At 52.5% G+C, this 25,141-nt stretch overlaps 2 protein-coding genes across 3 annotated transcripts in view; one reads left to right on the forward strand and one right to left on the reverse strand.

The window, feature by feature from the left end:
* The window catches only part of dnhd1 (dynein heavy chain domain 1), a 105,271-nt gene extending 80,795 nt beyond the window's left edge, over positions 1-24,476 (forward strand). The window contains exons 28-39 of the mRNA XM_031897460.1: positions 311-749; positions 5,961-6,026; positions 9,538-9,771; positions 11,194-11,366; positions 13,057-13,980; positions 14,205-14,364; positions 14,787-14,861; positions 16,000-16,204; positions 16,323-16,414; positions 20,164-20,316; positions 21,029-22,011; positions 23,492-24,476. Coding sequence (XP_031753320.1) covers positions 311-749; positions 5,961-6,026; positions 9,538-9,771; positions 11,194-11,366; positions 13,057-13,980; positions 14,205-14,364; positions 14,787-14,861; positions 16,000-16,204; positions 16,323-16,414; positions 20,164-20,316; positions 21,029-22,011; positions 23,492-23,848 — 3,861 coding nt within the window. The 3' untranslated portion in view covers positions 23,849-24,476. The remainder of the gene's footprint in view (positions 1-310; positions 750-5,960; positions 6,027-9,537; positions 9,772-11,193; positions 11,367-13,056; positions 13,981-14,204; positions 14,365-14,786; positions 14,862-15,999; positions 16,205-16,322; positions 16,415-20,163; positions 20,317-21,028; positions 22,012-23,491) is intronic.
* The window catches only part of rrp8 (ribosomal RNA processing 8), a 128,759-nt gene continuing 127,504 nt past the window's right edge, over positions 23,887-25,141 (reverse strand). For both annotated transcript variants that reach the window (XM_031897461.1, XM_031897462.1), the window contains exons 7-8: positions 24,914-25,010; positions 23,887-24,247 (exon numbers count right to left, since the gene is read on the reverse strand). In XM_031897461.1, coding sequence (XP_031753321.1) covers positions 24,134-24,247; positions 24,914-25,010 — 211 coding nt within the window. In that variant the 3' untranslated portion in view covers positions 23,887-24,133. The remainder of the gene's footprint in view (positions 24,248-24,913; positions 25,011-25,141) is intronic.

Consider the following 25,141-nt stretch of genomic DNA (forward strand, 5'->3'; position numbering starts at 1 on the left):
CTGCGACCGCTCATTCTGTGATGTCTCTCTGTGACCGCTCATTCTGTGATGTCTCTCTGTGACCGCTGATTCTGTGATGTCTCTCTGTGACCGCTTATTCTGTGATGACTCTCTGTGACCACTTATTCTGTGATGTCTCTCTGTGACCGCTCATTCTGTGATGTCTCTCTGTGACCGCTGATTCTGTGATGTCTCTCTGTGACCGCTCATTCTGTGATGACTCTCTGTGACCACTTATTCTGTGATGTCTCTCTGTGACTGCTCATTCTTTGATGTCTCTCTGTGACTGCTTATTCTCTGATGTCTGTAGGTACAAAGGGGCCGTGCCCAGACGGTGCCTGTAGATGCCCTGCTGGTTGCTGCCTCAGTTACCTACCTGGGGGCCCTACCGTGGCACCGCTGTTGTGCCCTATGGCGGAAGTGGCAGCGCCTGTGCCAGGGTTCTGAGGGTTCTGAGGGATCTCTGGAGCCAGATGATGTGAGTGAAGCTCTGGATGGTTCTGCCCAGGACTCAGCGTTGCCCCTTGTAGACATGTTGAGCTCAGGGGCAGAAAGTTTGCAATGGGGCAAACACAGGCACCTGGGAGACCTGGAGTCTCAGACTCGGGCAGTTCTTCTTCGGGCAAGTGGCCAATATTCGTCCCACAGGCTTCCCCTCATGTTGGACCCAGACCAGCTGGGAGAGGACTGGCTGAGAGTTCTGCTGGAGGGTCCGGCACATCACAAGGGGGGCACCTTGTTGGACAGAGGTGAGTCGATGGGTTGTTCTTGGGGGGGGGGCATGTGGGATTCACTGAATATAAAAGTTCACACCCCCCTGAAAAAGGTTTTTATTAAAAAAAGAAAAAAAAGGAGATAAATCCTGTCGGAACAATTCCCATTTATACAAAGAGGTGGGAAAAGAAGGAAAACCAAAACCTGGGTGCATCTCGCTACGCCCCCTTTAATAACCAATGATGTGGCTGCATTCAGAACCGACCAATCACATTCAGTCTCATCTGAAATAGTCCTTATTAGCCACCTACCATCAGTGAAAGTGGCTCTGATTGGCTCAGAGTCTGGCTATTCCTGTAGGGTTATTCCTCTTGGGCTCATACCCCAAAAGCCTTGGGCCACAAAGAACTTCCAGAACATGAAACATGGGAAGGTACCAAGCAGGACAGGGGGGCGAAAAAGTCTCAACTCCTTGAAACATCCCATGGAGTACGATAAAGACATGAACAAGTGGAACAATATGGCGGAACAGAGACCAAGATCAGGAGCAGGTCCCTCCATGACTGATGGGAAGGAAACAAGGAGACTACTGGTCACGGGGCCACCAAGAGACAGCCAACAGCAACATGGAAGGAGCCTCCAGCTTCTGAGAATCTGTGGGGGAACCTGAAGAGAGTTGTGCCCAGAAGATGCCCTCAGTGACCTGAAGAGAGTTGTGCCCAGAAGATGCCCTCAGTGACCTGAAGGGAGTTGTGCCCAGGAGATGCCCTCAGTGACCTGAAGGGAGTTGTGCCCAGAAGATGCCCTCAGTGACCTGAAGGGAGTTGTGCCCAGAAGATGCCCTCAGTGACCTGAAGAGAGTTGTGCCCAGGAGATGCCCTCAGTGACCTGAAGGGAGTTGTGCCCAGAAGATGCCCTCAGTGACCTGAAGGGAGTTGTGCCCAGAAGATGCCCTCAGTGACCTGAAGAGAGTTGTGCCCAGGAGATGCCCTCAGTGACCTGAAGGGAGTTGTGCCCAGAAGATGCCCTCAGTGACCTGAAGGGAGCTGTGCCCAGGAGATGCCCTCAGTGACCTGAAGAGAACTGTGCCCAGGAGATGCCCTCAGTGACCTGAAGAGAACTGTGCCCAGGAGATGCCCTCAGTGACCTGAAGAGAACTGTGCCCAGGAGATGCCCTCAGTGACCTGAAGAGTAATGTGCCCAGGAGATGCCCTCAGTGACCTGAAGAGTAATGTGCCCAGGAGATGCCCTCGGTGCCCAGAAGATGCCCTCGGTGCTCAGGAGATGCAATTTGACAGATCGGGAACATCTGGGCATGGGAGGGTGGGCTGGAATAAGATCCAAAGGGGCTTTAATCAAGTATTAGTTTGGGGGGGCTCCCTAATGCCCCCAGGTTTTGTGTGATTTCTTTTTGCCTCATTCTCACTGAACCTTTTCTGGTTTTCCACTTTGTTTTATACATGGGAATAAGTTCTGACGGGATTGTTTTTTTGTATTATGTATTATCCGGGGGGGGGGGTGACTGTAGCTGAGGGCAGAAGGGGTATGTATTATCCGGGGGGGGGGGGTGACTGTAGCTGAGGGCAGAAGGGGTATGTATTATCCGGGGGGGGGGGTGACTGTAGCTGAGGGCAGATGGGGAATGTATTATCCGGGGGGTGACTGTAGCTGAGGGCAGATGGGGAATGTATTATCCGGGGGGGGGGGGGGTGACTGTAGCTGAGGGCAGATGGGGAATGTATTATCCGGGGGGTGACTGTAGCTGAGGGCAGATGGGGTATGTATTATCCGGGGGGGGGGTGACTGTAGCTGAGGGCAGATGGGGTATGTATTATCCGGGGGGGGGGTGACTGTAGCTGAGGGCAGATGGGGTATGTATTATCCGGGGGGGGGGGGGGTGTGACTGTAGCTGAGGGCAGATGGGGTATGTATTATCCAGGGGGTGACTGTAGCTGAGGGCAGATGGGGTATGTATTAACCGGGGGGGTGACTGTAGCTGAGGGCAGAAGGGGTATGTATTATCCGGGGGGGGGGGTGACTGTAGCTGAGGGCAGATGGGGAATGTATTAACCGGGGGGGTGACTGTAGCTGAGGGCAGATGGGGTATGTATTATCCGGGGGGGGGGGGTGACTGTAGCTGAGGGCAGATGGGGTATGTATTATCCGGGGGGTGACTGTAGCTGAGGGCAGATGGGGTATGTATTAACCGGGGGGTGACTGTAGCTGAGGGCAGAAGGGGTATGTATTATCGGGGGGGGGGGGGTGACTGTAGCTGAGGGCAGATGGGGAATGTATTAACCGGGGGGTGACTGTAGCTGAGGGCAGATGGGGTATGTATTAACCGGGGGGTGACTGTAGCTGAGGGCAGAAGGGGTATGTATTATCCGGGGGTGACTGTAGCTGAGGGCAGATGGGGAATGTATTAACCGGGGGGTGACTGTAGCTGAGGGCAGATGGGGTATGTATTATCCGGGGGGGGGGTGACTGTAGCTGAGGGCAGATGGGGTATGTATTATCCGGGGGGGGGGGTGACTGTAGCTGAGGGCAGATGGGGAATGTATTAACCGGGGGGGGGGTGACTGTAGCTGAGGGCAGATGGGGTATGTATTAACCGGGGGGTGACTGTAGCTGAGGGCAGATGGGGTATGTATTATCCGGGGGGTGACTGTAGCTGAGGGCAGATGGGGTATGTATTATCCGGGGGGGGGGTGACTGTAGCTGAGGGCAGATGGGGTATGTATTATCCGGGGGGTGACTGTAGCTGAGGGCAGATGGGGTATGTATTATCCGGGGGGGGGGTGACTGTAGCTGAGGGCAGATGGGGTATGTATTAACCGGGGGGTGACTGTAGCTGAGGGCAGATGGGGTATGTATTAACCGGGGGGTGACTGTAGCTGAGGGCAGATGGGGTATGTATTAACCGGGGGGTGACTGTAGCTGAGGGCAGATGGGGTATGTATTATCCGGGGGGTGACTGTAGCTGAGGGCAGATGGGGTATGTATTATCCGGGGGGTGACTGTAGCTGAGGGCAGATGGGGTATGTATTATCCGGGGGGTGACTGTAGCTGAGGGCAGATGGGGTATGTATTATCCGGGGGGTGACTGTAGCTGAGGGCAGATGGGGTATGTATTATCCGGGGGTGACTGTAGCTGAGGGCAGATGGGGTATGTATTATCCGGGGGGTGACTGTAGCTGAGGGCAGATGGGGTATGTATTATCCAGGGGGTGACTGTAGCTGAGGGCAGATGGGGTATGTATTATCCGGGGGGTGACTGTAGCTGAGGGCAGATGGGGTATGTATTATCCAGGGGGTGACTGTAGCTGAGGGCAGATGGGTATGTATTATCCGGGGGGTGACTGTAGCTGAGGGCAGATGGGGTATGTATTATCCGGGGGGTGACTGTAGCTGAGGGCAGAAGGGGTATGTATTATCCGGGGGGGGGGGTGACTGTAGCTGAGGGCAGATGGGGTATGTATTATCCGGGGGGTGACTGTAGCTGAGGGCAGAAGGGGTATGTATTATCCGGGGGGGGGGGGGTGACTGTAGCTGAGGGCAGAAGGGGTATTGTATTATCCGGGGGGGGGGGTGACTGTAGCTGAGGGCAGATGGGGTATGTAATTATCCGGGGGGGTGACTGTAGCTGAGGGCAGAAGGGGTATGTATTATCCGGGGGGGTGACTGTAGCTGAGGGCAGATGGGTATGTATTATCGGGGGGTGACTGTAGCTGAGGGCAGATGGGGTATGTATTATCCGGGGGGTGACTGTAGCTGAGGGCAGAAGGGGTATGTATTATCCGGGGGGTGACTGTAGCTGAGGGCAGAAGGGGTATGTATTATCCGGGGGGGGGGGGGGGGGGTGACTGTAGCTGAGGGCAGATGGGGTATGTTATTATCCGGGGGGGGGGGTGACTGTAGCTGAGGGCAGATGGGGAATGTATTAACCGGGGGGTGACTGTAGCTGAGGGCAGATGGGGTATGTATTATCCGGGGGGGTGACTGTAGCTGAGGGCAGAAGGGGTATGTATTATCCGGGGGGGGGGGGGGTGACTGTAGCTGAGGGCAGATGGGGTATGTATTATCCGGGGGGGGGGGGTGTGACTGTAGCTGAGGGCAGATGGGGTATGTATTATCCGGGGGGTGACTGTAGCTGAGGGCAGAAGGGGTATGTATTATCCGGGGGGGGGGGGGTGACTGTAGCTGAGGGCAGAAGGGGTATGTATTATCCGGGGGGGGGGGGGGTGACTGTAGCTGAGGGCAGATGGGGTATGTATTATCCGGGGGGGGGGGGGGGTGACTGTAGCTGAGGGCAGATGGGGTATGTATTATCCGGGGGGGGGGTGACTGTAAGCTGAGGGCAGATGGGGTATGTATTATCCGGGGGGGGGGGGGTGTGACTGTAGCTGAGGGCAGAAGGGGTATGTATTAATCCGGGGGGGGGGGGTGACTGTAGCTGAGGGCAGATGGGGTATGTATATCCGGGGGGGTGACTGTAGCTGAGGGCAGAAGGGGTATGTATTATCTGGGGGGGGGGGTGACTGTAGCTGAGGGCAGAAGGGGTATGTATTATCCGGGGGGGGGGGGTGACTGTAGCTGAGGGCAGAAGGGGTATGTATTATCCGGGGGGTGACTGTAGCTGAGGCAGAGGGGTATGTATTATCCTGGGGGGGGGGGGGGTGACTGTAGCTGAGGGCAGAAGGGGTATGTATTATCCGGGGGGGGGGGGGGGGTGACTGTAGCTGAGGGCAGATGGGGTATGTATTATCCGGGGGGTGACTGTAGCTGAGGGGCAGATGGGGTATGTATTATCCGGGGGGTGACTGTTAGCTGAGGGCAGATGGGGTATGTATTATCCGGGGGGTGACTGTAGCTGAGGGCAGATGGGGTATGTATTATCCAGGGGGTGGACTGTAGCTGAGGGCAGATGGGGTATGTATTATCGGGGGGGTGACTGTAGCTGAGGGCAGATGGGGTATGTATTATCCAGGGGGTGACTGTAAGCTGAGGGCAGATGGGGTATGTATTATCCGGGGGTGACTGTAGCTGAGGGCAGATGGGGTATGTATTATCCGGGGGGTGACTGTAGCTGAGGGCAGATGGGGTATGTATTATCCAGGGGGTGACTGTAGCTTGAGGCAGATGGGGTATGTATTATCCGGGGGGTGACTGTAGCTGAGGGCAGATGGGGTATGTATTATCCGGGGGGTTAGTGAGTTACTAAGGTGAATTCTCTTACTTTACTGCAGAGCTGTGTGTGGTTGACGCATGTTCGCCGCTGCTGGGAGACACCATACGATTGGCAGCACAGAAAGGTGAGTGCTCCTTCTATCCAATCATATCTTCTCCAGGGGAAACAATGTCTCATCAACTAAAAACAAAATGTTAGTACATTGTGCAGAAAAATATACAGTTGCTATTTACCCAGATTCTCTATACTGTATATATCTCTGAATGAACTGTATATATCTCTGAATGAACTGTATATATCTCTGAATGAACTGTATATATCTCTGAATGAACTGTATATATCTCTGAATGAACTGTATATATCTCTGCTGAGGTACAGTGGGAATGAACTGTATATATCTCTGCTGAGGTACAGTGGGAATGAACTGTATATATCTCTGCTGAGGTACAGCGGGAATGAACTGTATATATTCTCTGACTGAGGTACAGCGGGAATGAACTGTATATATCTCTGCTGTGGTACAGCGGGAATGAACTGTATACATCTCTGCTGTGGTACAGCGGGAATGAACTGTATATATCTCTGCTGTGGTACAGCGGGAATGAACTGTATATATCTCTGCTGAGGTACAGCGGGATGGAACTGTATATATCTTCTGCTGAGGGCTTATAGCGGGAATGCAAACTGTATATATCTCTGCTGAGGTACAGCGGGAATGAACTGTATATATCTCTGCTGAGGTACAGCGGGAATGAACTGTATATATCTCTGCTGAGGTACAGCGGGAATGAACTGTAATCTGTGGTAGGGATGAATATATCTCTGCTGAGGTAAAGCGGAAATGAACTGTATATATCTCTGCTGAGGTACAGCGGGAATGAACTGTATATATCTCTGCTGAGGTACAGCGGGAATGAACTGTATATATCTCTGCTGAGGTACAGCGGGAATGAACTGTATATATCTCTGCTGTGGTACAGAGTACAGTGGGAATGAAACTGTATATATCTCTGCTGAGGTACAGTGGGAATGAACTGTATATATCTCTGCTGAGGTACAGCGGGAATGAACTGTATATATCTCTGCTGAGGTACAGCGGGAATGAACTGTATATATATCTTGCTGAGGTACAGCGGGAATGAACTGTATATATCTCTGCTGAGGTACAGCGGGAATGAACTGTATATATCTCTGCTGAGGTACAGAGTACAGTGGGAATGAACTGTATATATCTCTGCTGAGGTACAGCGGGAATGAACTGTATATATCTCTGCTGAGGTACAGCGGGAATGAACTGTATATATCTCTGCTGTGGTACAGCGGGAATGAACTGTATATATCTCTGCTGTGGTACAGCGGGAATGAACTGTATATATCTCTGCTGTGGTACAGCGGGAATGAACTGTATATATCTCTGCTGAGGTACAGCGGGAATGAACTGTATATATCTCTGCTGAGGTATAGCGGGAATGAACTGTATATATCTCTGCTGAGGTACAGCGGGAATGAACTGTATATATCTCTGCTGAGGTACAGCGGGAATGAACTGTATATATCTCTGCTGAGGTACAGCGGGAATGAACTGTATATATCTCTGCTGAGGTACAGCGGGAATGAACTGTATATATATCTCTGCTGAGGTAAAGCGGAAATGAACTGTATATATCTCTGCTGAGGTACAGCGGGAATGAACTGTATATATCTCTGCTGAGGTACAGCGGGAATGAACTGTATATATCTCTGCTGAGGTACAGCGGGAATGAACTGTATATATCTCTGCTGTGGTACAGAGTACAGTGGGAATGAACTGTATATATCTCTGCTGAGGTACAGTGGGAATGAACTGTATATATCTCTGCTGAGGTACAGCGGGAATGAACTGTATATATCTCTGCTGAGGTACAGCGGGAATGAACTGTATATATATCTCTGCTGAGGTACAGCGGGAATGAACTGTATATATCTCTGCTGAGGTACAGCGGGAATGAACTGTATATATCTCTGCTGAGGTACAGAGTACAGTGGGAATGAACTGTATATATCTCTGCTGAGGTACAGTGGGAATGAACTGTATATATCTCTGCTGAGGTACAGTGGGAATGAACTGTATATATATCTGCTGAGGTACAGTGGGAATGAACTGTATATATCTCTGCTGAGGTACAGTGGGAATGAACTGTATATATCTCTGCTGAGGTACAGCGGGAATGAACTGTATATATATCTGCTGAGGTACAGCGGGAATGAACTGTATATATATCTGCTGAGGTACAGTGGGAATGAACTGTATATATCTCTGCTGAGGTACAGTGGGAATGAACTGTATATATCTCTGCTGAGGTACAGTGGGAATGAACTGTATATATCTCTGCTGTGGTACAGCGGGAATGAACTGTATATATCTCTGCTGAGGTACAGTGGGAATGAACTGTATATATATCTGCTGAGGTACAGTGGGAATGAACTGTATATATCTCTGCTGAGGTACAGCGGGAATGAACTGTATATATCTCTGCTGTGGTACAGCGGGAATGAACTGTATATATCTCTGCTGAGGTACAGCGGGAATGAACTGTATATATCTCTGCTGAGGTACAGCGGGGAATGAACTGTATATATATCTGCTGAGGTACAGCCGGGAATGAACTGTATATATCTCTGCTGAGGTACAGCGGGAATGAACTGTATATATCTCTGCTGAGGTACAGCGGGGAATGAACTGTATATATCTCTGCTGAGTATAGCGGAATGAAACTGTATATATCTCTGCTGAGTACAGCCGGGAATGAACTGTATATATCTCTGCTGAGGTACAGCGGGAATGAACTGTATATATATCTGCTGAGGTACAGTGGGAATGAACTGTATATATCTCTGCTGAGGTACAGCGGGAATGAACTGTATATATCTCTGCTGAGGTACAGTGGGAATGAACTGTATATATCTCTGCTGAGGTACAGTGGGAATGAACTGTATATATCTCTGCTGAGGTACAGCGGGAATGAACTGTATATATCTCTGCTGTGGTACAGCGGGAATGAACTGTATATATCTCTGCTGAGGTACAGCGGGAATGAACTGTATATATCTCTGCTGAGGTACAGCGGGAATGAACTGTATATATATCTGCTGAGGTACAGCGGGAATGAACTGTATATATCTCTGCTGAGGTACAGCGGGAATGAACTGTATATATCTCTGCTGAGGTACAGCGGGAATGAACTGTATATATCTCTGCTGAGGTACAGTGGGAATGAACTGTATATATCTCTGCTGAGGTACAGCGGGAATGAACTGTATATATCTCTGCTGAGGTATAGCGGGAATGAACTGTATATATCTCTGCTGAGGTACAGCGGGAATGAACTGTATATATCTCTGCTGAGGTACAGCGGGAATGAACTGTATATATATCTGCTGAGGTACAGTGGGAATGAACTGTATATATCTCTGCTGAGGTACAGTGGGAATGAACTGTATATATCTCTGCTGAGGTACAGTGGGAATGAACTGTATATATCTCTGCTGAGGTACAGCGGGAATGAACTGTATATATCTCTGCTGAGGTACAGTGTACAGTTGGCTGGAGCTTCTCCCTGGGGTATTTGTAGGTAACAATGTTCTCTTTCTCCCAGGTTGGTGGGTACTTGTTACTCATATGGAGAGGAATGTGTCTGCGTTGGATCTAATTACCCAACTGTGCGCTAGTGCAAGGGACCATGGAGGGTCTGCAGACTGTGGCCCTACGGAGCCGGGGGGAATGGTACCTGGTACCTCAGCCCAGCGGGATCATATCCCTTTAAAGGAAATTCCCGCCTCCTTTCAGCTGTATCTCAGCACTCGCCTCCCATTGGCCGCCCTTAAAGAAGGTAAAATTGTTTATATATATAAATTAAAGGGACAGTGGCAGGTTCTGACTGTTAGACTCTTGGGGCCCCCCGGCCAGTGAGCCCCTGAAAGTGACCTGCTTGGGGCACTACTCTGATAGGCTGCAGGACAAATGTAAACAGTGGCCCAGCCTATCAGAACATTGCCCCGCCTCCAAGCTCTGCTGTCACTCATGAAGCTGCTTTTCATTGGGGAGTTTTCCAAGGGCAGGGCAGGGTTAAACAGGCAAAGAGACACATTTTGTTAAAGGACATGTAAACCCTACATAGCCTCACTATTAACCTTTGAGCAACCGGAGTGGCAGGAATTTAAAGGAACACCCCCCCCCCCCGCAGAATCCTGCAATCTGTTTGTCCCATGTGGCTATCCATATTCTTCATTTCCCAGGGTGCCACAGCCATGTGACCTGTGCTCTGATAAACTTCAGTCTCACTTTACTGCTGCGCTGCAAGTTGGAGTGATATCCCCCCCCCTCCCCCCAGCAGCCGATCAGCAGAACAATGGGAAGGGAGCAAGATAGCAGCTCCCAGTAGGTATCAGAATAGCACTCAATAGTAAGAAATCCAAGTCCGGCTTGGGACTCCTCCAGTTACATGGGAGTAGGAGAAACAATAGGTTAGCTGAAAGCAGTTCTAATGTGTAGCGCTGGCTGAAAGCTCAGACTCAGGCACACTTTACTGCTGCGCTGCAAGTTGGAGTGATATCCCCCCCCTCACCCCCAGCAGCCGATCAGCAGAACAATGGGAAGGGAGCAAGATAGCAGCTCCCAGTAGGTATCAGAATAGCACTCAATAGTAAGAAATCCAAGTCCGGCTTGGGACTCCTCCAGTTACATGGGAGTAGGAGAAACAATAGGTTAGCTGAAAGCAGTTCTAATGTGTAGTGCCGGCTGAAAGCTCAGACTCAGGCACACTTTACTGCTGCGCTGCAAGTTGGAGTGATATCCCCCCCCCTCACCCCCAGCAGCCAATCAGCAGAACAATGAGAAGGGAGCAAGATAGCAGCTCCCAGTAGGTATCAGAATAGCACTCAATAGTAAGAAATCCAAGTCCGGCTTGGGACTCCTCCAGTTACATGGGAGTAGGAGAAACAATAGGTTAGCTGAAAGCAGTTCTAATGGGTAGCGCTGGCTGAAAGCTCAGACTCAGGCACAAGGCACTGAGATGGCGCCTACACACCAATTTTACAGCTACAAATACATTTGTTGGTTCAACAATAACATTTTACCCCAGAGTACCCCATACAAATCATCACAGAATCTCTTTAAAGATTTTTAAAGAGGCTGTTCCCTGATTTTTGCATGATGGGTTTACATGTCCTTTAAAAATGGGTAAGGGGGGGTACAGTGCCTTTATTTTAGGGGAGGGGCCACAAATGAACAGAAATGTGTTTGGATCCCCCAGAACTCGGTTCAGCCTTCCTGAAGGAGGTGAATGTAATGGACCTAAGTCTGAGCCCCTCGGGAATAAGAGAGGAAGTGATGAAGATGCTCTTGGCCAATCAGAATGAGCTGGAACAGAATCGGACTCTGAGTGTCAGATCCCTGCAGCTGCGCCAGGAGATCCAGCAGGTTCAGGTGAGTCGCTGACTCCTTAGGAAGGTTCCTGGGATATTTAGGGGGTGCCAAAGGGGAACGTCACCCAAACACAATTTAAGGCTTTGTGGGTTAGGGTTGGGTGGGGGAATAGGGTTGGTTGGGGGGTTAGGGTTGGGTGGGGGTATAGGGTTGGGTGGGGGAATAGGGTTGGGTGCGGGAATAGGGTTGGGTAGGGGTATAGGGTTGGGTGGGGGAATAGGGGTGGGTGCGGGTATAGGGTTGGGTGCGGGTATAGGGTTGGGTGGGGGAATAGGGTTGGGGAATAGGGTTGGGTAGGGGTATAGGGTTGGGTGTGGGGAATAGGGTTGGGTGGGGAATAGGGTTGGGTGGGGGTATAGGGTTGGGTGGGGGAATAGGGTTGGGTGCAGGGTTAGGGTTGGGTGGGGAATAGGGTTGGGGTGGGGGGTTAGGGTTGGGGTATAGGGTTGGGTGGGGGAATAGGGTTGGGTGGGGGGTTAGGTTTGGGTGAGGGAATAGGGTTGGGTGCAGGGTTAGGGTTGGGTGGGGGAATAGGGTTGGGTGGGGGGTTAGGGTTGGGTGGGGGAATAGGGTTGGGTGGGGAATAGGGTTGGGTGGGGGAATAGGGATTGGGTGCAGGGTTAGGGTTGGGTGGGGGAATAGGGTTGGGTGGGGGATAGGGTTGGGTGCAGGGTTAGGGTTGGGTGGGGGAATAGGGTTGGGTGCGGGGATAGGGTTGGGTGGGGGAATAGGGTTGGGTGGGGGAATAGGGTTGGGTGCAGGGTTAGGGTTGGGTGGGGGAATAGGGTTGGGTGCGGGGATAGGGTTGGGTGGGGGAATAGGGTTGGGTGGGGAATAGGGTTGGGTGGGGAATAGGGTTGGGTGCAGGGTTAGGTTGGGTGGGGGAATAGGGTTGGGTGGGGGAATAGGGTTGGGTGGGGGGTTACGGTTGGGTGGGGGAATAGGTTGGGTGGGGGGTTACGGTTGGGTGGGGAAATAGGGTTGGGTGGGGGAAAAGGGTTGGGTGGGGGAAAAGGGTTGGGTGGGGGAATAGGGTTGAGTGGGGAAATAGGATTGGGTGCAGGGTTAGGGTTGGGTGGGGGAATAGGGTTGGGTGCGGGGGTTAGGTTGGGTGCGGGAATAGGGTGGGTGGGGAATAGGGTTGGGTGGGGGGTTAGGGTTGGGTGGGGGAATAGGGTTGGGTGGGGGTTAGGGTTGGGTGGGGAATAGGGTTGGGTGGGGGGGTTAGGGTTGGTTGGGGAAATAGGGTTGGGTGGGGGAATAGGGTTGGGTGGGGGAATAGGGTTGGGTGGGGAAATAGGGTTGAGTGGGGAAATAGGGTTGAGTGGGGAAATAGGGTTGGGTGCAGGGTTAGGGTTGGGTGGGGGGTTAGGGTTGGGTGGGGGAATAGGGTTGGGTGGGGGAATAGGGTTGGGTGGGGGAATAGGGTTGGGTGGGGGAATAGGGTTGGGTGGGGGAATAGGGTTGGGTGCGGGGTTAGGGTTGGGTGCGGGGTTAGGGTTGGGTGGGGGAATAGGGTTGGGTGCGCGGTTAAGGTTGGGTGGGGGAATCCTAGTGGATCCATTTAGCGCACCCTGGTTACCAGACCAACTAGGGGGTGCAGAATTAGCTGTAAATGTTTATTATTCCAATAAATATAAAAAATGAAGACCAATTGCAAAATGAAATCTCATTGTCTCTCCCGTGCCAGGCCTCCTTGCTGGACTTTGCCATTACTTGCCCGTGCCCTCTCCCCAAGAGCCCAGACTTCCTGCTGAGGGTGTCCGAGTGTGAGGGCTCCGAGCTTTCCCTGCGCCGATCCCTTAGTGAGGCGGAGTCACTGCTGACCCAAACCAATCAGAACCTGGAAGCCTGCGGCACGGCTGCATCTGCCCTCTGCTGTCTGGGCTCTAAGTTACAGGAGTTGGCTCGCCTCGCCCCACACTATTCCTTCTCGCCAGGGAGGGTTCTGCGCTGGGCTCAGCGGGTTCTTCAGAGCGAGGAATGGGCACAAGCGGCCAGAGAGGGGAAACCTGCAGAGAAGGTTCTGATCCGAGGGGTTCTGGCCCACGTATTGCCCACAATCGCACCAACAGACAGATATATCCTGCGGCTCTTGCTAGCCATTGGGCAACCATCGGCCCTGGAGTGGTTGTCCTTCTTGGGGCTCCTGGAATGCTCCGGCCAAGTGGGGTCACCCTCTTGCACCCAGAGGCCACCGTGGGTGGGTGCCCAGGCCTGGGCAGAGCTGGGCCAGTTGGAGAGGGTTCCCCAGTTCCAGGGCATTCGGGCCTCCCTGGCTACACATGGCAGTCAGTGGCAAGAGTATTTCCGACTGGGCAGTACGATTATTGGGCCGGTGCCCTCCCCCCACTTTGGCCACCTGACGCCCTTTCAGAAAGCCATCCTGTGGCGCATCATGCAGCCGGGGAAACTGGGCCTGGTACTGACCCAAATGGCTTTATGTGTATTGGGCCCAGAATCCCAGGAGGACTGGGAAGAGCCGGCCGATCTCAGCTCCCTGGCGACCCCCCACGTTCCCATAGTGTTCCTGCTCCCCAAGCCGGAGCCACATGCACCCCACTTTCAGCCGCTGCCCCAGATCCTACAACTGGCAAACAGCAAAGGGAAAGAGGTGAGTAGCCAAGGGGCCACTTACTGCCATATTAATTCCTATGTACATTGGTTACTACGTCATTAGCCCCCATATTGCACCCACCCAGCCCCACCCTCATTGTGGGGCAATAAGTGCTGTTCTGCCCCAGGACTTACTCAGCCCCATAGTGGGAGGGGCCAGGCTGCCTGTATGTTGGCAGGGAGTGGCACACTCTCCATGGGATGACACTTTGTTCATTTCAGGTAAAAGTCTTCACTGGGGGGCAGAACTGCTCGGGGGCAGAAGTCAGACAGTTATTTATCACTTGCCGGCAAGAAGGCCATTGGCTGGTTCTCAACAATTTGCACCTAGAGGATCCCCCATTGGACCACAAGCTGCAATATCTGATGGAACCCAATCAAGGTGACAGGACAGTCATTTATAACTTCTGTATTGCAACCTGCTCCAACCTTCCATCAGTTGTCTTCTTACTCGCCCTCCTACCTACCCCTAGTCTGTTCCCCACAGCCTCCACCCACTCGCCCCTCTGCCCTCGTCCCGCCCACTCGCCCCTCTGCCCTCCTCCCGCCCACTCGCCCCTCTGCCCTCCTCCCGCCCACTCGCCCCTCTGCCCTCCTCCCGCCCACTCGCCCCTCTGCCCTCATCCCGCCCACTCGCCCCTCTGCCCTCCTCCCACCCACTCGCCCCTCTGCCCTCCTCCCACCCACTCGCCCCTCTGCCCTCATCCCGCCTATTCCTGATCTCATCAATTCCTTCCATCTGAATAGATTCTAGAGTAAAGGTTCCATTTGGACCCTCACAGCAGTACTTTGTTTGTTCCCTAGGGGATTCTGTACCCCCGAGCCCTGATTATCGACTCTGGATAATAATTCAAGAGGATTCCCTGAACTCAATACCAGGTAGAGCTGGGGGGGGGGGGGGGGGGGGGTAGTGGGTGCCACATTTATTGGCCTGGGCACCCAGGGGCCTCCTTTCTGGAGTCAGTATTTCTCAGAGAACTGTTCCACTAATACTGCCCTGTTACTGTACAAGAACAATAGGTCCCAGCAGAATAGTGAGCTCAGTAGTAGTAGTTAGTAGTGGTTAGTAGCAGTAGTGATTGAGTGTGGGTGCCAGGGATAGAATAATGGGGTGCAGCTTCCCCCTAATCCTCTGTCACTGGCAGGAGATGGAGTCACGTCTTGGGAGTGAGAATTAGATTAGAAGGTCGGAGGGTGATAACTTGAGGGGTGAAGTGTGGGGCAGCGCTACCAGGGGGCTACTGTATGATGCCAGGACAAAATGGGGGACCCAGAATAGATTGGGGTCACTCAGGAGAGAGCTACATGTTTCCAAGTAGAAGAGGAAAGAGGGTGAGAGAGAGGGTGGTAGAGGAGGAAGAGGGTGAGGGGTAGATGAGGAGGAGGAAGAGGAGGGTGGGGGTAGATGAGGAGGATGGGGGGTAGATGAGGAAGAGGAGGATGGAGGGTAGATGAGGAGGAGGAAGCGGGTGGGGGTAGATGAGGAGGAGGAGGAGGAGGAAGTGGAGGGTGGGGGGGTAGATGAGGAGGAAGCGGGTGGGGGGTAGATGAGGAGGAGGGTGGGGGGGGTAGATGAGGAGGAGGAAGAGGAGGGTGGGGGGTAGAGGAGGAAGAGGAGGGTGGGGGGGATAGATGAGGAGGATGGGGGGTAGATGAGGAGGAGGAAGCGGGTGGGGGGTAGATGAGGAGGAGGGTGGGGGGGTAGATGAGGAGGAGGAAGAGGAGGGTGGGGGGGTAGATGAGGAGGAGGAAGAGGAGGGTGGGGGGGATAGATGAGGAGGGTGGGGGGTAGATGAGGAGGAGGGTGGGGGGGTAGATTGAGGAGGAGGAGGAGGAAGAGGAGGGTGGGGGGGTAGATGAGGAGGAAGCGGGTGGGGGGGTAGATGAGGAGGAGGAAGAGGAGGGTGGGGGGGGTAGATGAGGAGGAGGAAGCGGGTGGGGGGTAGATGAGGAGGAGGAGGAAGAGGAGGGTTACATAGGCCTCACACTGATCCCTGGCCTGTTTTTCCCCCCGCAGTTGACATGAGATACTCGTGCCTCCCTGTGCCCGGGGGCCCCCCGTCCAACCTGCGCCCCATCCTGCAGCAGAACTGCCCTGAGTTGGAGGAGAACCTTGAGGAGCAGCCAGACAGGGTGAAGGCCCTTCAGCTCCTCCTGTTGCACAGTGTCCTGCTCCGGCGGCAGGGATATTCCCGCTCGGCCCAAACCCACTCCTACTCCTGGTACCGCTCCTTCCCTACTCTCCTCTGTTGCTATGGCAATCACATAGAAATATCAGTCTATGGCCCTATATAAAGGACTAAGAGTGGGAGGAGCTAATGCTGGGATTTGCTGTTACAGGGGCAGAAAGGAGCTGCGGGGGGCTCTGCAGGCGCTGAGGAGGATCCACTCGCTGTGTGACGATTGGGAGGGGGCCCTCCAGTTCCTGATAGGTGAGAAATGGGAGGAGCCTAATGTAGTGGCTCAGTGGGAGGAGTCAATCCAACAGGACTGGAGTCACTTGTGGCCTATTTTATTATTATTATTTTTACATGCGGTAAAGGCTTCTCAGTCAGTTACGCTATTTAATATGATTCTGTTTACAGAAACTAAAGGGGAACTTCACCCAAAGAAATTATAATTCTAAGCAACTTCCCAATCTGTATTCAATTGAATGGGTATTGGGGAGTTGTATCAGGAGTCAGAACCAGCAGTGCAGGGAAGGGAAAGGGACAGTGACAGTTACACATAACTATAAACCCAGTGAGAATGAGGAATGAATGGATATTGGGGAGTTGTATCAGGAGTCAGAACCAGCAGTGCAGGGAAGGGAAAGGGACAGACACAGTGACAGTTACACATAACTATTAAACCCAGTGAGAATGAGGGAATGAATGGGTATTGGGGAGTTGTATCAGGAGTCAGAACCAGCAGTGCAGGGAAGGGAAAGGGACAGACACAGTGACAGTTACACATAACTATAAACCCAGTGAGAATGAGGAATGATGGATATTGGGGAGTTGTATCAGGAGTCAGAACCAGCAGTGCAGGGAAGGAAAGGGGACAGTGACAGTTACACATAACTATAAACCCAGTGAGAATGAGGGATGAATGGATATTGGGGAGTTGTATCAGGAGTGCAGAACCAGCAGTGCAGGGAAGGGAAAGGGACAGACACAGTGACAGTTACACATAACTATAAACCCAGTGAGAATGAGGAATGAATGGGTATTGGGGAGTTGTATCAGGAGTCGAACAGCAGTGCAGGGAAGGGAAAGGGACAGACACAGTGACAGTTACACATAACTATAAACCCAGTGAGAATGAGGAATGAATGGGTATTGGGGGAGTTGTATCAGGAGTCAGAACCAGCAGTGCAGGGAAGGGAAAGGGACAGGCACAGTGACAGTTACACATAACTATAAACCCAGTGAGAATGGGAATGAATGGATATTGGGGAGTTGTATCAGGAGTCAGAACCAGCAGTGCAGGGAAGGGAAAGGGACAGACACAGTGACAGTTACACATAACTATAAACCCAGTGGAGAATGAGGAATGAATGGGTATTGGGGAGTTGTATCAGGAGTCAGAACCAGCAGTGCAGGGAAGGGAAAGGGACAGTGACAGTTACACATAACTATAAACCAGTGAGAATGAGGAATGAATGGATATTGGGGAGTTGTATCAGGAGTCAGAACCAGCAGTGCAGGGAAGGGAAAGGGACAGACACAGTGACAGTTACACATAACTATAAACCCAGTGAGAATGAGGGATGAATGGGTATTGGGGAGTTGTATCAGGAGTCAGAACCAGCAGTGCAGGGAAGGGAAAGGGACAGACACAGTGACAGTTACACATAACTATAAACCCAGTGAGAATGAGGAATGAATGGATATTGGGGAGTTGTATCAGGAGTCAGAACCAGCAGTGCAGGGAAGGGAAAGGGACAGGCACAGTGACAGTTACACATAACTATAAACCAGTGAGAATGAGGAATGAATGGATATTGGGGAGTTGTATCAGGAGTCAGAACCAGCAGTGCAGGAAGGGAAAGGGACAGACACAGTGACAGTTACACATAACTATAAACCCAGTGAGAATGAGGGATGAATGGATATTGGGGAGTTGTATCAGGAGTCAGAACCAGCAGTGCAGGGAAGGGAAAGGGACAGACACAGTGACAGTTACACATAACTATAAACCCAGTGAGAATGAGGGATGAATGGGTATTGGGGAGTTGTATCAGGAGTCAGAACCAGCAGTGCAGGGAAGGGAAAGGGACAGGCACAGTGACAGTTACACATAACTATAAACCCAGTGAGAATGAGGGATGAATGGGTAGGGGAGTTGTATCAGGAGTCAGAACCAGCAGTGCAGGGAAGGGAAAGGGACAGGCACAGTGACAGTGTTACACATAACTATAAACCCAGTGAGAATGAGGGATGAATGGGTATTGGGGAGTTGTATCAGGAGTCAGAACCAGCAGTGCAGGGAAGGGAAAGGGACAGGCACAGTGACAGTTACACATAACTATAAACCCAGTGAGAATGAGGGATGAATGGGTATTGGGGAGTTGTATCAGGAGTCAGAACCAGCAGTGCAGGGAGGGAAAGGGACAGACACAGTGACAGTTACACATAACTATAAACCCAGTGAGAATGAGGAATGAATGGATATTGGGGAGTTGTATCAGGAGTCAGAACCAGCAGTGCAGGGAAGGGAAAGGGACAGGCACAGTGACAGTTTACACATAACTATAAACCCAGTGAGAATGAGGGATGAATGGGTATTGGGGAGTTGTATCAGGAGTCAGAACCAGCAGTGCAGGGAAGGGAAAGGGACAGTGACAGTTACACATAACTATAAACCCAGTGAGAATGAGGGATGAATGGGTATTGGGGAGTTGTATCAGGAGTCAGAAACCAGCAGTGCAGGGAAGGGAAAGGACAGACACAGTGACAGTTACACATAACTATAAACCCAGTGAGAATGAGGAATGAATGGATATTGGGGAGTTGTATCAGAAGTCAGAACCAGCAGTGCAGGGAAGGGAAAGGGACAGGCACAGTGACAGTTACACATAACTATAAACCCAGTGAGAATGAGGGATGAATGGATATTGGGGAGTTGTATCAGGAGTCAGAACCAGCAGTGCAGAGATGGGAAAGGGACAGACACAGTGACAGTTACACATAACTATAAACCCAGTGAGAATGAGGAATGAATGGATATTGGGGAGTTGTATCAGGAGTCAGAACCAGCAGTGCAGGGAAGGGAAAGGGACAGTGACAGTTACACATAACTATAAACCCAGTGAGAATGAGGGATGAATGGGTATTGGGGAGTTGTATCAGGAGTCAGAACCAGCAGTGCAGGGAAGGGAAAGGGACAGACACAGTGACAGTTACACATAACTATAAACCCAGTGAGAATGAGGAATGAATGGATATTGGGGAGTTGTATCAGAAGTCAGAACCAGCAGTGCAGGGAAGGGAAAGGGACAGACACAGTGACAGTTACACATAACTATAAACCCAGTGAGAATGAGGGATGAATGGATATTGGGGAGTTGTATCAGGAGTCAGAACCAGCAGTGCAGGGAAGGGAAAGGGACAGACACAGTGACAGTTACACATAACTATAAACCCAGTGAGAATGAGGGATGAATGGATATTGGGGAGTTGTATCAGGAGTCAGAACCAGCAGTGCAGGGAAAGGGACAGGCACAGTGAAGTTCCCCTTTAATTGTTACAGACTTGAGATATTTCTAGTTATTAATGCGGAGCTGCCAGTGGTTCCTGACCCCAGTGCCGCCCTGTGTGTAACTGGCAGATTTGGGACAGTGCTGGACCAGTGACTCAGGGCAGTAAAGTTCAGCAGATAAAGAAGAAAATTAATTTATACTTACTGAAATAGGGTATTTAGTTCTGCTTTGCCTTTTCTGCCATAAAGCAACACTGTGCTGCTGTATTTATGCCAGAAACAAAATGGAGACTGTAACATCAGTACCAGGAAATAGTTCCACCCCCATTCTCCTCCCAAAACTACACAGTATTATCTAATTTATTACCCTTATAAACAATGCCCCAGGGCAACACTCGGCTGCTGTTCAGGTCGAGATGTCTCTTTAGCCAAAGACCGTCTCCCTGAACCTTGGACCGGGACTCACTTCCTCTCAAGATCTCTCTCCGTGTCTCACTAGGGAGCGTTATATATGGGGGTCACATTGTGGATGAAGGGGATGCGCTGAGTGTCGCTGGACTGACCAACGAGTGTCTTCAAGATCCGGCAGGTCACCCCACCAACCGCGGGCCCTCAAACCTGCTCCAGGTGTTCCTGGGAAGAGCCAACTCAGGTAACTTGTCTATCTGCTCCTTGGGAAGCCCCCAGTTGGGCAACTCTTCTACTTGCCCTCTCTGGTCTTGGGAAGAGCCAACTCAGGTAACTTGTCTATCTGCTCCTTGGGAAGCCCCCAGTTGGCTAACTCTTCTACCTGCTCTCTCTGGTCTTGGGAAGCCCCCAGTTGGCTAACTCCTGCTCTCTCTGTTCTTGGGAAGCCCCCAGTTGGCTAACTCCAGCTCTCTCTGTTCTTGGGAAGCCCCCAGTTGGGTAACTCCAGCTCTCTCTGGTCTTGGGAAGCCCCCAGTTGGCTAACTCCAGCTCTCTCTGTTCTTGGGAAGCCCCCAGTTGGGTAACTCCAGCTCTCTCTGGTCTTGGGAAGCCCCCAGTTGGGTAACTCTTCTACCTGCCCTCTCTGTTCTTGGGAAGCCCCCAGTTGGGTAACTCTTCTACCTGCCCTCTCGGTTCTTGGGAGGAGCCCAGTTGGGGAACACTCTGAACTGGTTTTTTGGCTTTGCCTGGAAAGGCATCAGTTGAGTCACTGTTCTACCTACTCTGGGTTCTAGAGAAATACCCAGCTGGGAGACTCTCCCACCCTTTTTTTTGAGTAGCTTCCAAGTACAAGGTGGGGCTTTTGATTTATAAGGGGGCACACACACACATATCTCCCATATGACATTTCCCCATTGCCCCTCTGCTGGCTAACCTGGCAGTTATGTGTCCTGCAGGTCCATGGTTGAGCAGTATTCAGCGCAGCATTGAGAAAGTCTCACCAAGCTCAGAAGCAGCAGCTCTTGGGCTCAGCGAGGGAGTTCCAAGCTCCACCTACCAAGCCTGTGGGCTCGAAGCGCTGTCCAAACTGCTCATTACACAGGATCTGTGGACTTCTGGTGCCAGCAATGTACTGAGTGACAGCACTAGAGACATCCCAGGAGAGGAGAGAGTCCAGCATCCAACACTCTCTGAGGGATCTTCACTTGGTCCCACCAAGGTTACTGTGTTTGTGGGCCAAGAAGCACTGAGCCAGTGTCTGTCCCTTCTCACACAGCTCGAGGCTCTCCTCCTAGAGCGGCAGCGGGAACTGGAGGCTACACAAGAATTAGCCCCTCAGAGAAGGTCTGACATATCTACTGATACACCCATGCAGGGGGAGCAGAAACCACCAAGAGAGAACATGTTTGAGGGTACAGTACCGGGCTCGGAGGGGTCAGAGAGACTGCACGGTGTAACAAGTGGGGGGTCCCTGGACAATATGGAGAAGAGGTTAGGGAATGAAGAACATGGGAGTAATGGAGGCCCATTCAGAGTACCAGCTGGTGAGAGGGCACAGCAGCCCCTGAGCAGATTCCTTCAGGTCGAATGGGACCTTCTCAGAACGTTGGTCACACAAGCTCTGCATAACGTGAGGGAAGCAATGTCCCCTTGTGACTGCCACGTGTGCCAGCAAGTACGGAGAGCGCTCTCTGTGGGCTTATTGCCCCAGGGGTGGAATAAGTACCGCCCACTTGGCTCTCTCTCTCTAACTGACTGGGTGAGGGAGCTTCATCTACGGCTAAAGCTTTTGTTCAGTTATAGGTCCTCCCCATCTCTGCTCAACGTCACCTTCAACTTGAGCGCCTTCCAGCATCCAACATGGCTCCTACACAGCTTCCTGCGAGCCAGAGCGTTGGCTGAGAGCAAAGACCTCGACCAGTACGTTCTGCACTGTCAGGTACGTTCCAGCCTCCCGCGTGTATTACACCTACAGCAATGACTGGGGTAATTTCTGGGGAAACTCTGGGCTAGCTGAAAGGAAGGGAAAGCGGCTAAAGGTGCCCATAAAAGCAGAGGGGTCAGTAAGACTTAGCAGATCATGGAAGACTTAAAAGGTTGGGCCAGTAAGGATGGGCAGAATAGCAAGGTGGGCCAGTAAGGATGGGCAGAAGAGCAAGGTGGGCCAGTAAGGATGGGCAGAAGAGCAAGGTGGGCCAGTAAGGACGGGCAGAAGAGCCAAGGAGGCCAGCTAAGCAGAAGAGCAAGGTGGGCCAGTAAGGACGGGCAGAAGAGCAAGGTGGGCCAGTAAGGACGGGCAGAAGAGCCAAGGTGGGCCAGTAAGGACGGGCAGAAGAGCCAAGGAGGCCAGCTAAGCAGAAGAGCAAGGTGGGCAGTAAGGAACGGGCAGAAGAGCAAGGTGGGCCAGTAAGGACGGGCAGAAGAGCCAAGGTGGCCAGTAAGGACGGGCAGAAGAGCCAAGGAGGCCAGCTAAGCAGAAGAGCAAGGTGGGCCAGTAAGACGGGCAGAAGAGCAAGGTGGCCAGTAAGGATGGGCAGAAGAGCCAAGGTGGGCCAGTAAGGACGGGCAGAAGAGCCAAGGAGGCCAGCTAAGCAGAAGAGCAAGGTGGGCCAGTAAGGACGGGCAGAAGAGCAAGGTGGGCCAGTAAGGACGGGCAGAAGAGCCAAGGTGGCCAGTAAGGACGGGCAGAAGAGCCAAGGAGGCAGCTAAGCAGAAGAGCAAGGTGGGCAGTAAGGACGGGCAGAAGAGCAAGGTGGGCCAGTAAGGATGGGCAGAGAGCCAAGGTGGGCCAGTAAGGATGGGCAGAAGAGCAAGGTGGGCCAGTAAGGACGGGCAGAAGAGCAAGGTGGGCCAGTAAGGACGGGCAGAAGAGCAAGGTGGGCCAGTAAGGACGGGCAGAAGAGCCAAGGTGGGCCAGTAAGGACGGGCAGAAGAGCCAAGGTGGGCCAGTAAGGACGGGCAGAAGAGCCAAGGTGGGCCCAGTAAGGACGGGCAGAAGAGCCAAGGTGGGCCAGTAAAGACGGGCAGGAGAGCCAAGGTGGGCCAGTAAGGACGGGCAGAAGAGCCAAGGTGGGCCAGTATGGGTCAGAAGGAGAGCTGACCTCGCAGCAGAGACAGGAGAACTACAGTTAGAATTACTGGTGGTGCCAGATGTTGGGCCGGGGTTCTGGTCAGTTTGGCTTTAGCGCTACTGTTCCCGGCTGGACCTAAGCAAAGAGCAGACGCTGAAGAAGATGGGGCCAAGGGACTTGTACAGAAATACCCCGGCCCATTGCAGTTCTAGGTACCCCCAGTGATTTTACCTTTCATTCCCTTTCCAGATCAGCAGAGGAACAGAGGGGCCAGAGCTAAGGGCTGGGGGGGTATTAGGGATCAGAGAAAGTACAATAACAGTAAATGGCACCTTCTCTGATTGGCAGGTATCGGGCAGGACCCCGCCCATTGCAGACAACATGGCGCTCAGAGTCGGGGGGCTGCACGTACAACACGCTCTATGGGACAGTCGCCGGGCTCTGCTGCAAGAGACTCTCTGCCCCAAACTATGTGCCCTGCCCGACGTGTCTATCCGGGCTCTGCCCAAGCACCAGCTACCCGTTACCCACAGTCCTTTGCTGCACCACTACCTGTGCCCTGTGTATCCAGGTGGGGATCCGGGTGGCCCCGCCCAGCTCAGAGAGGCCGCCATCTTGCTTCTTCCTCTTCCCTCCCGTATCCCCCCATCTGTGTGGAGCCAGCGCCGTGTACACGCACTCAGCCTCCTGTCACCCCCACAATAACTGGGGGGCCCCTGGGAAAGCACACACTGACAAATAAGGGATTTCATTAAAACTTGTAATGATTTCGGCACAAACGTTTGGGGCCAATAACAAAGCGCAACAGAAACAAAGTGTCAGCTTCTGGGACTACAGATCTCAGTGGGCTGAGCCCAACAGCGCTTCCCCCATTACTAACTATGGGGCCGGGCTCCTTGGGAGCAGAATCCTGGGGGGGTGCTGGGAGGGACGGCTGCCCCTGCTTGTGGGGCTCTGGGTCCCAGTGTCTGTCTCCGGTTCTGACCCAAATCACCTCTTCTTATAAAGACAGGGGCGCAGCTCGAGCCCCGGGTGCCTGACCCGATCCCGCGCGGCGCCGCTCTTGCTGAACTCAAACAGGAAGAAGTGACTGTTGTCCGTGTTCTGGGGGAACAATAAAGTTTGGTTACTCCTTGGTGCCCTGGGGGTTCCAACCAATAGAGACCCCTTTCTAGACGGACTATGTCACAGAGATGTCCAGTAGGGGGAGGGGTTATTTGCTGCCCTGGGTACCCCCAGAATTAAACGTGTACCCAGATACTTGTAACCAGGCAAGGGCCACTCTCACCAAATAAAGATACACAAAGGGGGTGCTTGATCACCCCAAAAATCAGTGTTGTACTGCACTCCAGCATAATGTGTACGAGACCCCTCAGATACCCCCCTGCACCAGAATAAAACTGCCCCACTGGTGGGGCCCCTCAGACATATTTGTAGCCAATGGACTGGCAGGGACCACACTGCTCAGCTGGGCCAATCAGGGGGGGCTAAATGTTGGCAAATGTTAAGGTTTAAACCTGGACTGACCTCCTCCCTGCCATGAAAGTGACACCTTGGGGCTACTGGGGGTAACAGGGAGGAGCCAGGAGTATGTGGGTGCCCCACTGTCCATCAGTTTCCAGCTTGGGGAGCAGTGACCATAACAAGGAACAAACTGGGGTGATTAGGCCTGAGCTTCAACCCCCCCAAATACTCCTCTATAACATAGGGCCACAGTATTGTACCCAGAATCCCTGGGGGCAGGGGGTCCTGTGGGCCCCCCCCACTCACCTTCGCTACGTTCTTAAATCCCAGCTGAGACATTGCACTCAGGAACTGCCTGATGTCATCAAAACGACTGCTCACTTCAGCCAATAGCAGCACTCCTCTGTAAATACCAATGCAAGAATATAGTGAGAACACTGGGGGGGGAGCAGGAAGGAAATTGGAATGGAGGAGGCGGAGCTAAGTGAGAGGAGGGACATACCCCGGGTGAGGGACTCTGTTCGCCTCCTGCAG

Source organism: Xenopus tropicalis, chromosome 2, assembly GCF_000004195.4.
Source record: "Xenopus tropicalis strain Nigerian chromosome 2, UCB_Xtro_10.0, whole genome shotgun sequence".
Lineage (NCBI taxonomy): Eukaryota > Metazoa > Chordata > Amphibia > Anura > Pipidae > Xenopus > Xenopus tropicalis.